Source organism: Dipteris shenzhenensis, chromosome 1, assembly GCF_047967505.1.
Source record: "Dipteris shenzhenensis isolate YYH24624 ecotype China chromosome 1, Dip_SZ_1.0, whole genome shotgun sequence".
Classification (NCBI taxonomy): domain Eukaryota; kingdom Viridiplantae; phylum Streptophyta; class Polypodiopsida; order Gleicheniales; family Dipteridaceae; genus Dipteris; species Dipteris shenzhenensis.
This window is the reverse complement of record NC_141596.1, coordinates 37586685-37608259: the sequence shown is the minus strand read 5'-3', so window position 1 is coordinate 37608259 and position 21575 is coordinate 37586685. Positions and strand designations below refer to the sequence as shown.

General features: G+C 44.2%; 1 protein-coding gene across 1 annotated transcript in view; it reads right to left on the bottom strand.

Moving 5' to 3' along the window:
- LOC147905777 (uncharacterized) overlaps positions 1-21575 on the bottom strand; it is a 137936-nt gene that overhangs the window by 18901 nt on the left and 97460 nt on the right. The window contains exon 12 of the mRNA XM_087376923.1: positions 3548-3977. Coding sequence (XP_087233049.1) covers positions 3548-3977 — 430 coding nt within the window. The remainder of the gene's footprint in view (positions 1-3547; positions 3978-21575) is intronic.

Sequence of the window (21575 nt, the reverse complement as noted above, 5' to 3'; positions counted from 1 at the left end):
AGGGGGCGAAATGAGGAAGAAGGTGGAGGGTGGAGAAGAAGGCGATGAGGTGGCATTTTGGAGGTAGAATGGGCTAGAGGCTCGAGGTGGCTCTGATACCACATGTTGGAAACTGGGAGAGAAAAGATGCATCATGGCAAGAGGGAGTGAAAACACAAATGAGCCAAAGAGTGTGTGTTCTATTGATTTGAGAGGGAAGCCTCTCTTTTATAGAATGAGAGAGAGGGTGGCCTAAATCATAGGCACCTCTCCTACATCAAAGGAGATAACTCCTACATCATAGGCACCTCCCCAGGTGGGGGCCTTGTACTGCATCACCACCTGTGTCATGGTCCATAGCACTAAGTGTGCTTCTCTACACACACACACACACACACACATAATCATATGACTGCTACTAGAGCAAGCACTTGATCACACATATCCCAACAGGATTCACTCGCTGATCCAAATTGGTTCTAAGAAGAATTAATTTCAAAGTTCTACAATCACAATTTGTGGATACAAACGCTGGATCTCTGACAGGGAATCAGCAACGGTTTGATTGCTGTTTTGACAGCTCCAAAACTTCGAACAGAAATCGACCTTCTTCACAGCAAATCGTAGAGAACTAAGGGCTGCCCCCCCCCTCCCCGAAGGATTTTATTTCAAAAATTACTTGTTACAAAGTTAGCTTGCAGGGGCACAAGAAGATTGGTAGAACTCAAATTGTACAAAGAGTATGAAAGCTCTGAAATTTGTAGACTAGGAGGTCAGCCATGCTTTTTGGCCTTTCCCCCAAAAAGCTGGAGCTTTTTGCCAAAGTAGGCTGGCTGGACTGGAAAGCAAAAGCTTTTTACTAAAAGTGGGCACCCAAAATCGTTGCGTTGCTTTTTCTCTTGTGGACCCTTTCTTTAAAGCTGGTCGCCCACTTCAGTATAGTTTCTCCTTAAAGAAGGGGGAATTTAGCACTCTCCAATCTGCTGTCACAAATAACACAATTCCAACACCTTTCACACATTAGAGGTTAGCAAATGCATGATGTACTCACTGGACTATCTGTAGGCGTCCCCACAATGCACATATACAAATGCAAATAATACAATGGAAAGTTTCTCTAGTTAACCAAAGTCAACTCTGTTTGACCAGAGTCAAAATAAATAGTTCTCTTTATTTCATAGAATAAATACAATTCCGTGACACAAACTCCCGTAAATGCATAATCTAACATGTATGTTCATTTCTCACAACCATGTCTCCTAATCAGGCTCACACATTTTCGAGACTAAATCTCCACCCATCCCATTGTAATCTGCTCACACTCACGTAGTGGTTGAAAATCATATCCAGTCTGACAATCTCCTACCTCCGCACGATGCAGTCGCCCCATGATCTCCTAGAAGTTTCATTGCTTAACATGGCTTCTTGCCATGTGCCTACCAGACATGCATTAAACATTTAGCCCTCTTGGATGTCCACATTAACTAGGCACATGACTATCAAATCAACCTAAACAAAATATGCACGGAGGTCCATTAAAACCTTTAGTCTGGGAACCCACCACCAAAGAACTTGACAAACAATTCCTTGACCATAATTATTTCAGCACACATAACAACCACCCATTTTACATCATATACATTACAAGGGTCTCTCTAAAGGATTTTCTGTCACCAAACCATATGAGGTCCTATTACATTCTAACTAGAATGTGGCATTCCTTGCCTCTTCAATGTCCTCGATGACACATCTATAAATGCTCTCTAGATCTAGTAAAAGATTGCCTCAAATAGAGGAAGATCAAGCTAAGCAAACAGCACCGTGAGTATCTTCCGATTTCAAACACTCATTTCTCCGGTCTAGGATTCTTGTTGGGTTGGTGGTCTTGCAATTTTCTCTAGTCCCTGTAACATAACAATTCCATCAATTGGTTGTAAAAAACGTTTAAACAAAGATGCATGAAATCATGGATGCACCTTGGGTTGTGGTAATTCTAACAATGGGCAAACTTGCTGATTCTTTCGTTCGGATTAACCATGGCCCACAATATTAATGTGACAACGCTCATCTTGTAGTGAAGGACTTAGCGTGCAAAGGGATCTTGAGAAAAACTCTCCTTCATCAAATTCTCTATAACTTCTTCTCATCCATGTGAGTCTTAGGCCATGTCCATGACTCGACGGATGTATGACTTGGCAAACTCTAGCACATTTCGCATGTGGATTACATAATTCGCGGCAATAGGCACTTTTTGTGGAGTCCCAACCGTAGTTGGATTAGCCGGCCTAAATCCATAATTCATATACCTAGATGAATCCAAGAACATTCCCAAACTCATCCTCTAAAAACACAGCATAGTGCAGTTTCAATCTCATGATAGTCACTCACAAGGTTGAAAACCATAAACTCTATCATGCATAGCAGGGACTAGCTACTATGACATCCCCACTGACGTCATCAGTGCCCAATAGTGGATGTAGACCATAGTATAAAAATATGCTCTCACACAAACAAATCTACACACCCACGCATACTTGAGCATCCATTTATACAAAGTCTTCAAACTGAGTTTATGTCAGCACTCCGGAGGTGAAGGGTAGACTCAGCCATGATGAAGGCTGAGTCTGCTCGAAAGGACTTATCCCTGCGGATGAATGCTTTCTATCATTACATACAAACTCTAACAATGGTTACCAAGGAAACATATGCTCTCAGCATATCTACGTTGCCTTAAATTTGCCTTAATGAAACAAATGCTCTCATCATATCTTCAACCGTTTGATTAACCTCTCTCTTTGACCATCCATTTCAAGATTGTCCCCACTACTCATTCTCAACTTGTCTTAAGTGCATCGAATGCAGTTGTCCAAAATTAACTGTGAACCATGTATCCTTGTCTGATACTATGGATTTCGATAATCCATGCAGACGAAATATGTTACTTAAAAATAAATTCCTTACTTGGACGGCACTTACTGACTCTCTCATCAGAATGAAGTAAGCCATATTAGTAAGATGGTCAACTACCACAAAGGTAGAATCATATCCTCCTTGTGTCTGTGGCAGATCACCTATAAAATCTAAGGAAATGCTTTTCCATCTACATGATGGTATTTCAAACAACGGCTGTAAAAGTCCAGATGCCTTCACCCATACTACCTTCCTCAATGACACAAGAAACAATGTTACTTCTCACCATTCAATCAGAGGAGTGCTTAAAACTGAGGGCAGTTTTTAGTCAAAAATACTATTAAGTCTAACAAAAAACTCCAAATTTCTTTCAACAGATACTTGGGTTTAGAACAAAGTCTCACCAAACTCTTTCAATAAAGAATATATATATCCAGAATATTGATATATTTTCAGGAGTTCCTTGTGACCATAGAGTACTCCTTACATGGCGCTTAACTGGCTGCCCTTTAAAACTTGATCGAAGCAACAAAGGCCACTTACCATTGTATTGTCGCACTACAAATAGATCGGTGAACTTCATTTAGAAAACAACACGATCATTCATTGGCACCCTACTAGGGGGGGACAGGGAGTTGGGGTTATTACGTGAATTTACCTAAAAGAGGGCCTCCAATTGCTGGCATCAATATTGCAGAGGCACAAATCACCGACACCAAAGATGTGCTTGTTGCAGACATTCCTAAATAACATTGCAGGTTTATTAACAGTCTAAGCAGCTCTCTGTCAACCTCTATGTCTGAAGTACCTGCATCAAAGTGGACCCTATTCACACTTCGCACAAAATTCCAAGCAGTGTCAGGGTACTGCAATACCACATCCTTCGACAACCTCCCTAAAATCAATGAAGCTGCCAGCCACCGCAGGACTGAAACCCCGAGACTTTCAGCCTCATTTCCTCTTTTCGAACAATCGACACTTCTGTTCAGCACGGGGCTACCAAAATCTTCCAGAGACAACAGAGAAGTTCCACTTTTCAGCACCACTGAAACTGCCCAAGCTCCGATTTCATACAAAAGAAACCTTTTCTGCAGAAATCAAGCACGAGAAAAATCAAATGAGAGTGAATAGTAGAAGACAAGAAATAGAAAACTGGTCCAATCATGGACAAAATTGCAATATAGATCTCAGATACACTGAGATAAAGGAATACTGCCATACGTAAACATTTCAGGACACAAAAATAACTTGCTTGTGCAAATGTATAAAAACATAAGGTGACTAAACAGCAGCTCTTACTTAATCAACACAGTCAAAAGCTGAGAGACAAACTAAGACTTGGATAGAATTATGGGCAGCTCTTACTTAGACAACCTAGTTTAGTTAAGAGACAAACTAAGACTTGGATAGAATTATGGATCGTGCATTTATGCTTTAAACTCTCTCTCTCTCTCTCTCTCTCTCTCTCTGTGGACTGCAATGGATCGTGCATTTTCACAGTCTCATAGACCCATCGGTCTTCCGAAGACTTTAATAAACTTTCTTTCTTTCTTTCTTTCTTTCTCTCTCTCTCTCTCTCTCTCTCTCTCTCTCTCTCTCTGTGGACTGCAATGGACAGGTCTACCCTCATGAGCATGAGGGCAACTTTGAAAGGGACGAGGCTATACTTGGATGACGACCTCACACTCTTACAACAAGAGCACTAGAGGGAGGAGATGGTACACATGATGGCAGCAAGAGAAGCAGGGAGATCGGCTGCCTACAAGGATGGTAAAGTGATTATCTGAGAGAGAGAGAGTAGATAGGGAAGAAAAGGAAGAAGGGGAGATGGACAGCACATAACGGTGTCGGGCCCATGCACAAAATAGATTGAACTTAGCAGTGTGGAACGGCAATGGTACCCTCTGGTCAGATGAGATTAATCGTATCATACGGTTAGATTTCCTCTAGCTCCATACCTCTCGGACTTTGGAAAAGGGGGGACCACGATTTCCCCACCAAGATCTAGTTCTATCACAACCACTTCTTGAGAGTACCGAGGATAGGCTCATCATTAGACCCCAATACCTAGAGGATAGAGCAATCTTCCATGCACTGAGCATTCCCATTGGGCAGATGTGGGTCTCCTAAGGATTAAGGCAAGGAGAGTTGCATGCACACCCACAGCAGCGGATCTGTAGGTTATGCCGATAGAGACACAGGAACCTTCTTGTGTACTTGCCCAGCCTAACTATGAGGTACGGGAACGATACCACTACCTCTTTCAGGAGGGGCACGGCTTTGGTCCACTCTCACGGTTGATCCACTTTCATGACCAGGTATGCATGGGGCTCTATCTAATGAAGATGCTATGGCACAAAGAGACACTATTGCATCAGACAGCAACAGGAGGTGACCGCGCCATAGCAGCAGAAGTCTGAGGTAGACCGAGCACGACAACATATCACGGAATTATGTGCCTTTGAGTCAGCTCCACACCATAGTAGTGAGGTGGAGTAGGAGGAGCTAGATGACATGAGGGCAATGGTATGCACCACCCTTCTGGGGATGTGATCTACCGATAGCAAAGTGGGGGAGATTTGAGCGGCTACTGGTGACTATGGGGTCTACGATGATTCGGAGCAAGCCCTCAGTCCCACAAGAGATCATACAGATAGAGTTCGCCATGACAGCACTACAGATTGATGCCATCTTCTAGAGAGTGATATTCATTCATAGAGTTTGGGACTTACCCCACTTGAGACTACCGAGGTGTCATCCAGACGACTAGCTGAGAGCGGGGCGGACACATGGTATGTAAGTATATCCACATCGTTTGCCAAACATGGGATTAAAATGGACAAGCTTCCTCCCTTCTAGTATAGTATGGATGCACCCTTTGAGTCAATCCCACGAGATGAGATTAACCGTATCATACGGTTAGATCTCCTCCATCTCCATACATCTCAGACTTAGGGGGGAGATCAAGTGAAGCCTTAAAGGTAATTATCTTCCACACAAATTCACCACTTAATCAATTGGAGAAGAAGAGCACAATCACACCACAAAAACGACAGCAGATTGGGTACAAATTCCCCTCCCTATATGGGTGGCTCACGCTTCCTCATCTAGAGTATGTATGATATTTCATAAAAGCACCAAGGAGCCAAAATTATCCCTCTCTTCTAAAATGAGGGATTTGCTTTACATAGCCATCTTAGGGCCCAAAAATGAATTATGTCCACTACAAAATATATTGCTCAAACTTGCAATAATAAAGCAAATACAAAATTGGCCCATGGCCATATATAATGCGCTGTGCGACACCTCGATCAGTACCCTCGCACTAACTCCAATCCTCGCTATGAGTTCCATCACCTGTACTCAAGCCGCCAATTACATTAGTTATTAACAATCGATTGAACGAATCACCGAATCAACCGATCCCAACATAACCGCGCTCAAAGCACAATAATCAAGCACAACACCAATAACACTAGCGACATCAGTATTAGCATGGAATCACTCACAATACCGACCATCTAGCATGGCAAAACACAAGCTAGTCAAGCGTCCCCAACTAACCACACAAAGTATCCACTTGGACCCTCGTTGCGTCCGGTACGCTCCTATGGAGTACTTTGTCATAGTCGACTTCACTAAAATAATAATATCCAAAGCAAGATATATCAGAAATATAATTTCCGTAAACAAATTCACCACTTAATCAATTGGAGAAGAAGAGTACAATCACACCACGAAAACGACAGCAGACTGGGTACAATCTTCCTTCCCTAGATGAGTGGCTCATGCTTCCTCATCTAGAGTATTTATGATATTTCATAAAAGTACCAAGGAGCCAAAATTATCCCTTTCTTGCAAAATGAGGGATTTGCTTTACATAGCCATCTTAGGGCCCAAAAATGAATTATGTCCACTACAAAATATATAGCTCAAACTTGCAATAATGAAGCAAATACAAAATTGGCCCATGGTCATATATAATGCGCTGTGCGACACCTCGATCGGTACCCTCGCACTAACTCCAATCCTCGCCATTAGTTATTAACAATTGATTGGTTCAATCACCGAATCAACCGATCCCAACATAACCGCGCTCAAAGCACAATAATCAAGCACAACACCAATAGCACTAGCGACATCAGTATTAACATGGAATCACCCACAATACCGACCATCTAGCATGGCAAAACACAAGCTAGTCAGGCATCCCCAACTAACCACACAAAGTATCCACTAGGACCCCTGTCGCGTTCGATGCGCTCCTATGGAGTACTTTGCCATCGTCGCACTTGACTAAAATAATAATGTCCAGCAATCCTATGGTCTTTCCTTTGTAACTCTTGATCTTCTGGCAAGTGATGCATTTGGCTATAACCTTAGCCACATCTTTTCTTGTAGTAGGCCAATGAAATTCCCTCGCTATCACTTGTAATGTGGCAGTCACTCCCCTATGTCCCATATATGTTGGTTGGTGCATTTCCTCCATTACAATTTGTCTACAGGATCAAGTGATGCATAATTTCTTTTGATAAAAGAGGTATCCATCATTGCATGAATAGTCCAACATAGGATTCCAGTTATTATTCAATTTGTTCCGTATATCGAAAAAGTCTGAATCCTCTTGATAAGAATTCTTCATACCTTCGAAAGACTGGGTCTCTACAACAATGATGTGATTAATACTTGGCTTTCTGCTAAAAGCATCAGCAACTACATTCTCTTTTCCAAGTTGATACTGAATCATGGGCTGAAAACTCTGTAAGAATGATGCCCATTTGATGTGCCTATCGGATATTAGTGACTGAGTCAACAAATGCTTAATACTTTGCTGATCGGTTTTGATAAGAAACTCAGATCCCATCAAATAATGTTTCCACATTCGTAAGGCATGCACAACAGCGGTTAATTCTTTATCATATGTGCTATAATTGCATTCCGCTGGTTTTAATTTTCGACTCTCATATGCTATTGGATGTCCATCTTGCATAAGTACAGCTCCAATTCCATATCCACTAGCATCGGTTACAACTACAAAGAATGGTCTAGAGAAATCGGGTAGTTGCAACACAGGAGCTTGTGTGAGAGCTTCTTTCAAAGCTGTAAAAGATTTATCTTGACGCTCTGTCCATAAGAAATGTTTAGATTTTCTAAGAAGGTCTGTCAATGGATGTGCAATGTATGCAAAATTCTTGACAAACTTTCTATAAAAGCTACACAATCCCAAGAATGATCTTAGTTCATGTATATCTCGGGGTTTAGGCCATGTGACTATGCACTCGATCTTCTTTGGATCTACTCAAATCCCATCAGCGGATACTATGTGACCCAAATACTCTATCTGATCTCGAAAGAAACTACTCTTTTCAGGATTTATGTAAAATTGATTTTCTTTCAAGAGTGAAAAAACTAGCTTTAGATGTTCCTTATGCTCCTCAATGTCTTTGCTAAACACTAGAATATCATCGAAAAATACTACCACACAATCTTGGTGTTTAAGAAAGATTCGGTTCATCATTCTACTAAAAGTAGCTGGAGCATTAGTCAGCCCAAAAGACATAACTAGGAACTCATAATGTCCCGTTTGAGTTCTAAAGGCAGTCTTATATATATCCTCTTCTACCATACGAACTTGATGACCTTGGCCGCTTTCAATTTGTCCAAAAGATCATCAATCCTAGGGATTGGATATTTGTTCTTCACTGTGATTTTGTTTAGTGCACGATAGTCTATGCACATTCAATAAGTTCCATTTTTCTTTTTGACTAATAAGACAAGTGCTCCATAAGGAGAATTGCTGGGTCTTATCAATCCTCTCTCTATCAGTTCCTCCACTTGCTTTTGAATTTCATTTTGTTCTAGCTGATTGACTCTATCAGGAGCTTTGCAAGGTGGAGTATTGCCCGGTAGGATTTCCTTCACGTCGAGAATATGGTATGTCCAAGCGGCAAATCTCTAAGAAACAATCAAAAATTTGAGAAAGAAACTTTTGGTGTGTAGGTTTAGTGTTTGGCTAAGTAGCCGTTACCGTATTCACCAAAATTAGATATGTCTTCTCACGTTTTCTGATTGCTCTTTTGGCTTGTGTGTAGTTGAGTAAAGGACTGATCTCAGGCTTCATTGAGCTTTTCAGACATATTTCTTGTTTGTCCTTCTCAATCCACATCTGATGTGAATCGTAATCTATCTTGGGATTATATTGATGCCTCCATGGCATTCCTAAGATGATGTCCACTCCCTGTAAGGGTGCCACTAGAAAGTCTCGAATATCCTTGTAGGGTTTGATTGAGATTTCAAGATTCTTGACTTCTCTAGTGCAATTATACTTTGTTTTGGTAAAAGCAGCTTTGACCTTATACTTAGATGGGAAAGACTCTAGGTTTAGCTTTGCTAAGGCTCTTTCCGAAATGAAATCATGTGTACTACCATCGTCATGCAGGATAACAACCTCTTTGCCATTAATGAAACCTTTCATTTTTAGAACAGCATGACAATTATACTTACCTCCCTCTTGCTTGGCTGCTTCGTCGTCGATCATGTGCACTTTCGCCGTCGGGGTCTTCTTTCTTTCGGGACACTCAGTGGCTATGTGTCCCACCTTGTTGCACTTGAAACACCTTATTTCTTTCTTTGGAAAATTTCCACCGTTCAGCTTCAAAGAAGAATCTGTCTTCTGTGGAACAAAACCATTTTTAGACTTAAAGAAGGGCTTTTTATTAAATCTCTTTTTCTTATGGAAGGGTACATGCCATTCCAAATCTTTCCCTTCTTTTGGGATCCCATTCTTCCTCTCACAATTCATTGCAAGAGAAATCGCAGAGTTCAGTGAGCGAGGATGAAACATGTTAATCTCGGCTTTCAACTTAGACTTTAGACCTGCCACATACTTCCTGCGTTGATCTTGCTCATTAACTTTCTCCAAGGACTGAAATTGGATCAACATCTGCCAAAACCTATCAGTGTATGTGGAGATCGTTTCCTTATCGAATTGCCTGAAAGTATCCCAATGTTGTCTGGCTTTTGCTTTGAAATGTGAGGGAAGGAAATCTCTCTTGATGAGCTTTTGAAAGGACTTCCAAGATTTTGGTCGCCTTTTACTATGCTTAGTGATGTTACACCAAAGTGCAGCACTCTCTACTAAATGATTTGCGGCACATTTAATCTAATCTTTTTCATAGAATTTCTCCCCTGAAAAATAATCATCTAGCTGACTGATCCAAGACAAGACAGTGCATGCTTCTTTCTTTCCATCGAAATTTTGAAATGAGAAAGCTTTTCTACTTATCTTACTCTCTTTTCTCGAATTATGTGCTCTAACATTGGAGGAGCTCCCGTCTGCAGCTGCCCGCCACCGCCCGTCGCCATCACCCAGCCCCCTTGGCAGCGCTTCGCTCCCTTGGCCACGCCCAGCTGCCTTGGCCGCGCACGCCCCCTTGGCAGCGCCCTGCTGCCTTGGCCACGCAGGCCCCCTTGGCAGCGTCTTACTCAAGTCGCCCCCCCGCTTCAGCCTGTCTGCCCGTGCGTCGCGCCCCCCCTTCAGCCTGCTGTTTGGTCGCGCGTCGCGCCTCCCCTTCAGCCTGCTGTCTGACCGCACCAGGCCGCCTTTCAGGCCCCCTCCCTTGCTGATTGCCCGCCCGTCCCTTGCTTCAGGTTGGGCTGTTTCAGGGCCCTCTCCGGGACTGTTCGACTTGTGTTCTGGGGAGCTGAGATCCTGGGCTGTTTCCAAGCATTGGCGGAGCTGTCTGCTTCAGCATTGAGCGACCTGTTTGCATCCCACGCAGGCTGAAGATCGGAGCATTCATTATACAGGTTTTTTGGGGATTTACTTGTGGTTGGTTGCGAGTTCTTGGTGGGTATTTTCAGCAGAGGTAGCTCCTCCCCTCAGGACAGCGTAAGCTGAGACAATGGAGGACACTAATGCCACTCCCGTCGCCGAACCTGAGGAGATTGAAGTCACAGTTTCTTTTTCTCCCGACATTGTGCAGATGATTGAGGTAGCAGAGGAGGGTTTTCGTTCGATACACATCATTGGCTTTCTACCCGGTAGAGGCCAACAGTTACGTGATTGGGTGTACACCAGCATGGCCTTATTGGGTGTCTCAGTCACGGCTTTTCGATTGCTTGGCAGAGGGTACCTTTCTTTTGGCCTTCAGTCTACAGAGCAGGCTCAAAGAGTACTTATGAGCTCACCGATTCAGTTTCAGAGCAGAGTCATCCATTTGTGGCCTTGGCAGAAGCACTTCAGTTCTACTTCCCCGGGACCACGACAGGTCTCCTTTTGGATGCTTTTCCCTGGACTTCCTGATGAGGTCAGCTCTTGTCGCAGAGCTGTGGAGCATATGGCTAGTGTGGCAGGTACAGTCATCCCTTCAGGTGCTAGACTTTCCTATGCTCAGCCACTTACTAGTACAGGTGTTACGAGGGTTAGACTCACTTCAGAGTTCCCCCCTCCTCGACCTTTGCCTACTTTGATTTCGTACTCCACCGGAGATGGGGTCCAGATGCAGCAGAGGGTTTTGTACGAGGGTCTTCCTGATCAGTGTCTTTTCTGTCGGAAGAGAGGTCACTTTATTAGGGATTGCCCCAATCGTCGGCCTCGATCAGAGACTCCGGATACATCTCATCCTACGAGTGACCCAAAACCTACAACTCAGCCTCCAGGGGTCTCTGAGCCTGCTTCGACTCATTCAGCAGAGCGAGAGGAGACTCCTGTGGGGGAGCCTCCAGTGAACTCAGAGGACGTGGAGGTGCCTCCAGTGGAACAGCTTTCATGGAGAGCTCGGAGGAGACGGAGACAGAGGGAGAGTCAGCAGTACGAGCAGCCCCAGGTACGAGCTCACAGATGGCAGAGAGTTGAGACACATGTGCAGGAGACCCCGGAAAGGGGAGATAGAGACGACCATCTGCAGGCAGGTCTTGACACTGTGCAGGAGATGGTAGCTCACGGAGTTGAGACACACGTGCAGGAGACCCCGGAAAGGGGAGATGCAGAGGACCATCCGCAGGCAAGTCCTCACACTGTGCAGGAGACAGTAGCTGAGGATTTGATGACTCTTGACACTTCTACCTCGGAGGTTCAGATATTGGTTTCTGAGACAATTATCCAGCAGGAGACTGCTCAGGCTGCAGTTACGGCGATGGATCTCTCTTCCCAGCAGTCCATTGAGAGGGAGGTATTTCACAACACAGGTCAGAGTCAGAGCCTGCGTCCCACGATCTCATGCGCCTGTATGAGGTTCCCTCGAGACCTCTTTCTCTTCCCCGTCGCACAGTACCTTCTTTTGTTGCTATGTGGAGCGTCCTCTTAGACACCCCTCCCAGTACATCCTCGTCCTCGCAGCTTTTCACTCCTGGTCTATCCAGATCTTTTGCGAGTGCGGTCACAGATTTCGCTCAGTACCCAGACAGGCATGAGGGTTGGGAGATCCTAGCGGATGAGATCGAGCGAGATTTTCAGTCACCCATGCTTACAGGCACCTCGTCGCAGATTCTTCCTCTCCCTCTCGCCTATTCCAAGTGCAGAGTTAGGACGGCTCAGCCCTTTTCAGTTCTTCTGACTCCTAGACCTGACCCCATGATGGTTGACAGAGATCTGCCCGTTGAGTTTTGGTCCTTTTTGGCTCGAGGGGTTTCCACAGACTCCCTCACTAGATTGGAACTTCTCCCGGTATTTTGTCGACGGTCAGAGGAGATAGAGGAGTACTTGGGATCTGTTACTCTATCCAGAGAGGGGCACATTCTTCGTTTCTCCGCATGCAGCTTTCGTTCTCGGGGGAGCGAAAGCTGGTCAGCTGAGCTACTTGACAACGAGATTGCTAGACAGCTTTTGAGCATGACTCAGTTTTCATCGGTTCACCGTATTGTCGGCTCGCAGATTCATTCTTGCCCTAGGACTCTTCGACCTGGCTTTGGTGGCAGGGCCTTTCTGTTTCTGTTCTTTGAGGTTCAGGGAGACTTTGATTTGCCCAGGAGTGCTGGTTGGTTTGACTTTCAGCTCCTCAGTCCGCGCCAAAGTATTATTCCCTTGGACGGAGCCATTTTACATGAGTTGGGGCAGATTTGGAGCTTGATCAACGACTTTGGATTGCGCCGTCAGAGAGAGACATTTATGCCGCTGCCACTGGCATCCCCTCACTTCCATCCGATGTCTAGGCTGTCCATCATTTCTTGGAATGTGAGAGGACTGAACGGCCCAAGAATGTGAGAGGACTGAACGGCCGTAGATTTATCTCAGATGCAGATGGTCATAGATCGGGAGTTCCCAAATTGCAGTTGCTCAGGGACTCCCTTCGGTTTATTTCCTCAGGGTCCCCTCCAGACATTGTGCTTATCCAGGAGCATAAGCTCTCCCAGGACGGGATTGACAGATGCAAATCCTTACTCAAAGGATAGAGCCGGACATATTGGAGCCTAACGGATGGTACGAGGGGAGGGCTTTGCATTTCAGTTTCAGCCAGGTGGGCCCCAGAGATCACCCAAGAGGGTACTCTAGTGGAGAGCAGGGCATGCTATGTTATTCTTCAGATTGAGAGCACAGCAATTGGTGTTCTCAATGTGTATGGTCCCACGGATCCAGCCCGCAGACGTGCTTTTTGGAGACAACTCAGAGATTATGTTTTGTCCCGAATCTGGGTTGACAGTGAGCCTTACACTCATCATGGTACTGACGATTACAGGGGACGGCTCCAAGAGGTGGTGGACGAGTGGAGCAAGTAGTGTATGGAAAGGCATGAAGCCCAACCTCGTGGAGTGAGTGAGTGATAAGAGCTACATGGTCCTTTAGAAGGGGTATGAAATCGATATATGTGACCAGTGTATAGAGTTGAGCAGAGTAGATAGGTGAAAGATTGTGGTCAAAGTGTATGTGGTCAAAGTGTATGTGGTGACAACTGGTATGAGTGATCAGTGGTGTGTGTGCGAGACGGGGAGTAGAGATACGAAAGAAAAGGTACGTGTGATTTGCTCCTAGAGGAGGTGGTGCAACAACGAAATCAGTGATATGAGAAGCGAAGGCAGGGGATCCCATGATGTCTAGAGCCCCCTTGCAAACCCCCCCTCCCCCCCCCGCGTGGAAAACACGTGAAACCACTTGAGGAGGGCCATCGGTTGAGACCATTGTAGATAATGAGAGCATACATCCTCCCCAAATCCAATAGTGCATGTACTCTTCCACAAAGTTGGCTGTAACATCCCCTCCTTCATGTGCATTAGGAGCTGATGCATCTGAGACAGCCAAACCCGAATCCCTTTTCTTCTCCTTTGCTATTCGCTTCTTGCACATCACCAATGTAGTGACCCGGCTTCTTGCAGTAATGACAAATGCCCTTCCTCTTTGGCTTCTCTGCATCACCTTTAGCCTTATGAGAGGGCTGTCCGGAATCAGCTTTATGCTGATGTTTGGGCTGAGTGGCCATGTTTTTTCCTATTTGCTCTTCTTGCAACAAGAGTCCTACCAACTCGTGAAAAGAAAGAGGATTGCTACCCCCCCTCAATGACAAATTCAGCGAGGTATGAAAACCGAGATAGGACTCAAGAAGAGAATTTAGAGTGGTGGTAATCGTCTATGAATCCGGAATGATCTCATCTATATTTAGCAATTGTTCCCTCAAATCCTGAAGTTTGGTGAGGTGAGCATTCATGGAATCACCCTCATCCATGTGTGTATGAGATAGCTTTCTCTTCAGGAATGAGACTCGGGCATCATTTCTTGCAGCAAACATGCTCTTTAAAATGTCCCAAGCTGCCTTTGAGGTCTTGCATGACCGAATGTGAGGAATGATAAACCTCTTGACAGAAAGAGAAATGACTAAAAGAGCTTGTGCATCCCGTGAAACCCACCTTTTCTGTTCAACTGTGGGAGCCACCAAAGTAGCAACAGTTGTTGCTCCTACCACTTGTCCTGGACCTTGACCTCTACACCTACCTCCACCTGTAGAAGTGACATGTGTAGCCACAGTTTCTGGCCTTGTCTCATCTCCATTGACATAATGTTGCGCACCATAAAGCGCGACAAGGAGTAGTTGGTGCCATCCAACTTATCCTCCTCTGTGAGGACTCCAAAGATCTCATTGGGATTTATGAGCCATATGTGCCAGACAACTCAAAAATGCAGCAAACTAGACAAGTGAAATCCCTTTCTGGGATGTAAAATTCACAACAAAAGTATTCAAAAACCTGCCCAAAATGACAATTGTTGTCACAGCCTTCAAAGGCTTAAAATGCACCAAAATGCTCTGCAAATGCCCAAAATCTGCAAAATCTATTCGCAAGAAGTCGCAAATGTCTGCAATGTGACTCAAACTGAGTCCAAAACTGCTTGCAAAGCTCTCAAATAATTTGTCCACTGTCAAATTGCATCCAAAATGCAAAAGCCCCAAATTCCTGCAAGAAATTGCAACTGAAAGAGGGCAAATCGACCAAAAGTTCCAAATGTTGCCAAATTGCACTTTGCTTGCAAAAGCCCTAAAATTTTGGACAAACTACAATCTGTTTGCAATGTCTGATAAAAAATTGCACAAAGGCACTCCACAAAATGCAATGTGCCTGCAAAAAACTCAAAAGCCCCAAAGTCTCTTAAAAGAGAACCTGGAAAGGAAAACCTGCAAGATTCACCTGCAAGGATAAGACAATTGCACAAAGTACGGCCTGTACGACGAAATCCGTACGGAATCATCACGGAGCTGTACGGATGACGGAAGCTGTACGGTTGGTTTGCACGGGCACCATACAGTGTACGCAGTGTCACAAGAAACGTGTCTAGAAACGCGTTTCTAGAGACGTTTCTAGTTTTTTATAGGCGTTTCGTCTAGAAACGCCTAAAAATACTATAATTTATAGAAGTTATATACACTTCATAAATAATTGTCTTTAGATTCTCTCTCTCTCAAAAGAGCTCTCAGATATCCATATTGTGCACACAATGCACACACATGTTACATAGTTGAAAGAGTAAAAAGATGCGTCACGCAGCCTATAGATTGAGGTTTACAAAGACAGAGATCTTACAGTTTACAAATTACTATTAACTAATTAGTTGCAAGTGCATATGGTTGCTAGCATATGCCATGGCCCATGGCCCATAGTTCAAACAATAAACTTTTAACTTCATAATTCAAATTTCAGAATCAAATTTCAAGATTCAAGATTCAAAATATAACAAAATGTATTATGTATTACTGTTTACATTATACATGTAACATGCCGTAATGATATACTGGTAATTGTATGGTGTAAACTGTATACATAATCAAAGCTTGTTGCCTGCAAGCCAGCTGCTAACAACTACACAGTACACTCTAGTCTCGACTCTCTAGAGCTAGGGACCACTGCCCTCTCCAAGATTTGCTACCTCATCACTGTCATCATCAGCACTGGAATCAGCAGATGGATCTGCATCCTCTGTGGAGGAAGAGGAAGTGCCACCCTCGAACCAAACAGGGGCTCGCAACTGATCTGAGTCCTCTGAGTTTGCACTGTCTACCAATGCCTCTTCCTCCTCCTCTGGCTCATCTCTGCCTCAACGTCCTCGGGATGACGATGCAAGAACAGATACCTGTGATCCCCCTCATGAGGCTCGTGCTCGATGCTGATAACCACGAATCTGAGGTGTCCCTGTATCCTCTGCAACAGCAGCAGCACGTACTCATGGTGCACGAGCTCGAGCCATCGAACGTGTCTTTCGTCGGAATCGAAGCACATCCTGTCGCAGGAACTTGTAAGCATCGTCATTCTCTCGACTGTGCTAGATGCTGGACATGTCAACAGGTTTTAGCTTGATCTTGTCACGATTGACTTGCTTGGTTTTCCACTCAATGCTACTGGTACCATTTGCAGACCTGTACTTCTCAAGCAGACGTAGGTTGGCATTGACATATACCAACCTATTGAGCTGCTCCACGCTTAACCTGACATAGTTTACAAAGCATAGAGAAGTCAATTCTCAGAACTTAAGAATTGTTTTTCAAAATCTTACAAGCTTGACGCTATAGCCTATAAATAAGAACTATAAGAAGTTAGAACGAACTTGTTTCTCTTCCTGGTGTGTATGTTTGCACATATGCTCCATATCCTCTCAGCTGGACCTGATGTGCAATCTTGCGAGAGGATGCGGAGAGCTAAGTTCTGCAATGAGGGATTCAAAATCCCAAATTTCTCCCACCAAGTAAGAGCCAACAGCCTGTTGTCTCTTTCCTTGGCAATTGCACGGGAGAAATGACCCATGTCTTGCGGAACTCCACTATGTCCTCTTCAATGCTATTGCAATTTGCAATACAAAAGAAGACAATATAAATAATTAGATAAATCATAAATCATAAATGATAATACAAAGCACTAAGTAGTGAGCAGGCTGCAAACTTGTACGCCATGCTACCTCACCTATTCTGGACCGATGAGTCGCATACTTTCTCCAAGTATTGGGTCCATCCGTTCACAAGCACCCAATCATTCCATTTAGCAGGCACCTTCCACAAGGGATGGAGCGTATGTGCAAAAGTGTGGATTGGCCTATGAAACCAATCCCATCTCTTCCTCCAAATTCCTAATATGTCACCCTTTCTAAAAATTTACCAAAAGGAATCAAGTTAGAGGCTAGAGCTAGGAGAACTGAGTATTAAACTTACAAGTTTCAACTTATATGTACCTGCTCTGGTTGAGGATCTCAATAGGACAATCCTCCGTTGCTTTTCGAAGCTTCAGCATGAACTCGTATAGCAAGCCCATAGTACAACCCTCATGGTCAAAGAGTCGAAGCACGAAGTACAAGGGCTCTATGGACATCTGAATGCAAAGGGCTTCCTGCCAAAACTAATTGTCGAAGACAATCCCCTCGACATTCTGTCCAGCAGGCAATCTCGAGTCACTCCAATCCAGCCAATCTGAACTGGTCATTGTGCGACGAAGGCTCTCTTTGGTCTTAACCAGCCTACGAATGATAAAGTTTAAACAAATTTAAACAATGAATAATTTGAGGAAGCCCCTGAATGCGCAGCTTGCTCCTGGATGATGCTCCTGTATAGCATGAGCTTGATCCTGAGTGAAGTGGGCCTGCTCCTGTGCGAAATGGGTCAGCTCCACCTCACGGGCTCGAATACTGTGCACCTCCATGAGTAGGGACCGGTGGATCGGCTCATGGAAACTCGGGCCCTTGAGGGATCTGAAACTGAAAGGGACATGGTAGAAATGTAGGAGGGTGAGGCTGAATAGTCAAGTGGTGATTGAGTGCAAAAAGAAATTGCAGTAGCAAAATCACAACTCACCAAGCCCTGAAAACTCAAACCAAGTCCTCAATCGCCGAGAGGACATAGTAGCCAATGCCCGATTGCATTCTCAGCCAAAGAGGAGTGCAAAGGCATGAAGAAAGAGCATTTACAAGAGCCGACCAGTAAGAATTCCACTGAAAAATGCGAAAAGAAGCACTTCTGTCGCGAAGAACTGGGAGTTCTTGGGCTCAAAAGAAGCATGCTTCAGAGAGGAATGCATTGAGCAGGTTTTGGAGAAGTTTCATCGCCGGAAAGTCCTCCAAAACTGAGAAAAACCAGTCAACCAGCGCGTCGGACCACTCGAAATTCAACAAAAAGCTGTAGCTTTGCAAGAGGAGAGGCCTAGGAGGCGGTAGAAGAAAAAAGGTCCAGAAAAAACCACTTCTGCAAATTCGACCAGCAAAAGAAGTGCTCAGCTCTGCCCGTTCTACCAAACACACGGAGGGAAAAGCATATCACTACGAAGGGGAGGCAGAGGGGAAGCCATCGGGCCAAACGAAAGTCGAGGAATCCAAACGGGTGAGGAGTTATGAAGAAAAACGGAATTCAGCTGAAGGAGGCTGAAAAACCAGTCCAAAATCTCAACAAAGGGAGAAGATGAGAGAGAAAACCACACATGTGAAGTTTAGAAGGCCCAGGAAGGTCCAGGAATGGCAAAGGAGCATGTAGAAGGCACTAGAGCCACCTGGAACTCTAGGGGGGCCACTGAAGGTACATGGCCCTCTAGGGGGCCCATTAAAAATGCCACATCATCATTTCCCAACAACCACTCTTTTAATTCCTTGGAATGCCTTTGGGCCTAGGGATTAATTACGCTTATGTGCTAGGCACCATGCCGCGTTTAATTACACATTATTAAGCCCACGCTTGGACTTTTAAAACCAAAGTTGTCACGGTCTTGTAGTACATTAAAGTACTTAGAATTTCACGCCCCCGTGACACACACCCCCCCCACCCCCACGTAGGCGACAAGACTAAAGGTGTGCCGGGTTTCAACACCAAGCTAAAAGAATGCCTGGCCATATGCATACAAAGAATTCACAATCAAGATGATACACATAAAAGAGAGAATGAGAGCTTTAAGAAAATAGTAGAGGAGCAAGCTTTCGCCATAAATCAAGATGCAAGAGGAAACGAAAGGTGGTCCGATAGCATTGGATGCCAAGACATTGCAAATATTATGCTGCAGTTAAAATATGCTTGGAAGAGCCAAAAACCAAGCACGGGCAAGTCTTGGCAAAATCCAAGTAGATGGAGGAAAAAATGACAGCCAAGATAGAGTAGCAAGCCCAGGCAACTCCACCTTGGTCACAAGTGATTAAGGAGCAAAAACCCATGAGAGTGATTCAGGAAACACTTGAGGAAGATAATAGGCACAAACACAAAGTTCTAAACCTCAAGATGGTAGGAAGGGGAGAGGATGCAATCAGCCCATTGGAAACAGCCAGGGAATTCATGCATGCTACTTTTGGGGTGGATAAGAATGCATGTGATAAGGCATCAAACCTTAACAAAAAGAGCATGCTTGAGAGGCACTATAGTCTTCATTATCGAATACTTCATATACATGCAAACAGAGCATCACAAAGTGTGAGGATGTGATCTAGAGTCACAAGACCAGGCCAAAAGCCTGCCTGTCCATCGGCAACAAGATTTTGGAGCTCTGCAAGCTGCTCAAGCTCATCAATGTGTAGGCCAAACAGGGTTCGTGATAGCTAACACCCCTGTTTGACCCCAATAGTGATACTCATCTCCTCTATCCACCCTGCTGAGGACTAATTGTCCGCCGGCTCCAAGTCCCTCGAGCTCTGCAAACTAGCAAACCTGTGTGTCGAGCTCTAATGCATAGACCTTGGACATGACATGTCACATGCCCAATCATAATGGTCCTATAGCTTTTTTACTTTCATGGGATCCCCTCCCTTGTGAATGGGAGTGATGGTGTTAAGGGTCCAAGTGTGGGGAAACTGGTGCAAACCGCTTCGTTAAAAAGCTTTGCTAAGATGGGACCATAGTAGTTATTCCATATGCAATTCATAGTACATAGTCCCTCATGATCTTTCGCTCGCACGTTATGGAGCTTCAAAGCTATGTGTTTTGATGCCCCCAACAATGAACAATGTGCAAGAGGTGGGGTGGGATAACTGTGAGAGGTCAGGTGATGGTGGTGAGGAATGTAGATAGATTCCGTTTTGGATAACATTTGGAAAACATGTATTTGCCTTCCAATCCCATTAATACTTAAATATGTTTTAAAGCATGTGCTCAATAAGAACCTTACATAACACACTCCAAACCCCCTCTTCGTTTTTTTCAAGTATTCCCAACCGAATAGACTCCTTAATCTCTTTATCCATGGCTTATTCTGAATGAATTTACATGTTGTATGAATTATCAAGGGCAACACTTTTTTTCCCTTGTGAAATGGAATTATATTCAGTATGAAAGAGACGCCCAGATCAAAGCACTGATGAAGGTTCAAGGCACAAATACATCATGGAGAGCAGGAGAAACAAGTGGCAAAGTACTACTCGGAATCTCTAAGCATATGTAAATGTTGAAAGAAACAGGACTGTAAATGAAAGTGCCACACCAGACCAGTAAGAGACTCAGAAAAGAAGGGATGCCTCTCTACGCTGAGCAAATGTCCTCCTGGACGATGCACGCCTCAAGTCCCCTTCATCCTACACCAGATGGCCATCAAGGTAATTACAATCTCTGTCCAGATACTGGACATGGTAGGAGCTGGGTGGTAGGTGATGTCTCCCACTGAAGAAACATTATGGTAACACGCCCACATATCCATAGCCTCCCAAATACCAAGTGGAATGTCCTGAGGACGAGGGTCAATGTACCACCCTATAGCATAAAAGCATTACTCCATATGGCTCACTATTATAAGCGGCTCAATGCATGATCTTTACCCGGACTGCACTGTGACATGCAGCGCACAACCTGAGCCAGAGAAATATACCTTTGTAAGACTAGAAATATACCTGAGCCAGAGAAAGCCCATCCATCTGATGTCAATGCCTCATTCCAAAGGGATAGCTGCATCTATCAGAGCAATTCCAAAGGAAAAAATCACCCTGGTAGGGAATAAAAATTTAAGTAAAATACAGTAACCTCACGTATACTATATCATATCTAAAATCTTAGCACTCAGGTGACCATTACAAGGATCTCATAGCTCTAAACTGAAACAGAACAAGGTTTCAGATAGATATCCCTAATCTCAAAGTAAGCTTGTACCTGTAAGGTTTTAAAGAGAGAGCACTTTAACCAAATGCACTCAATCATTGCCCATAGTCAAAGCATCAAGTTAAACTCTTAGCATCATTAAAGCTCTCAAGAAAATCTAGACGTTCCTTATGATACTTAAATTCCTCTCCAACATCAGAGTAAACGTATGAACACTTGAAGTGT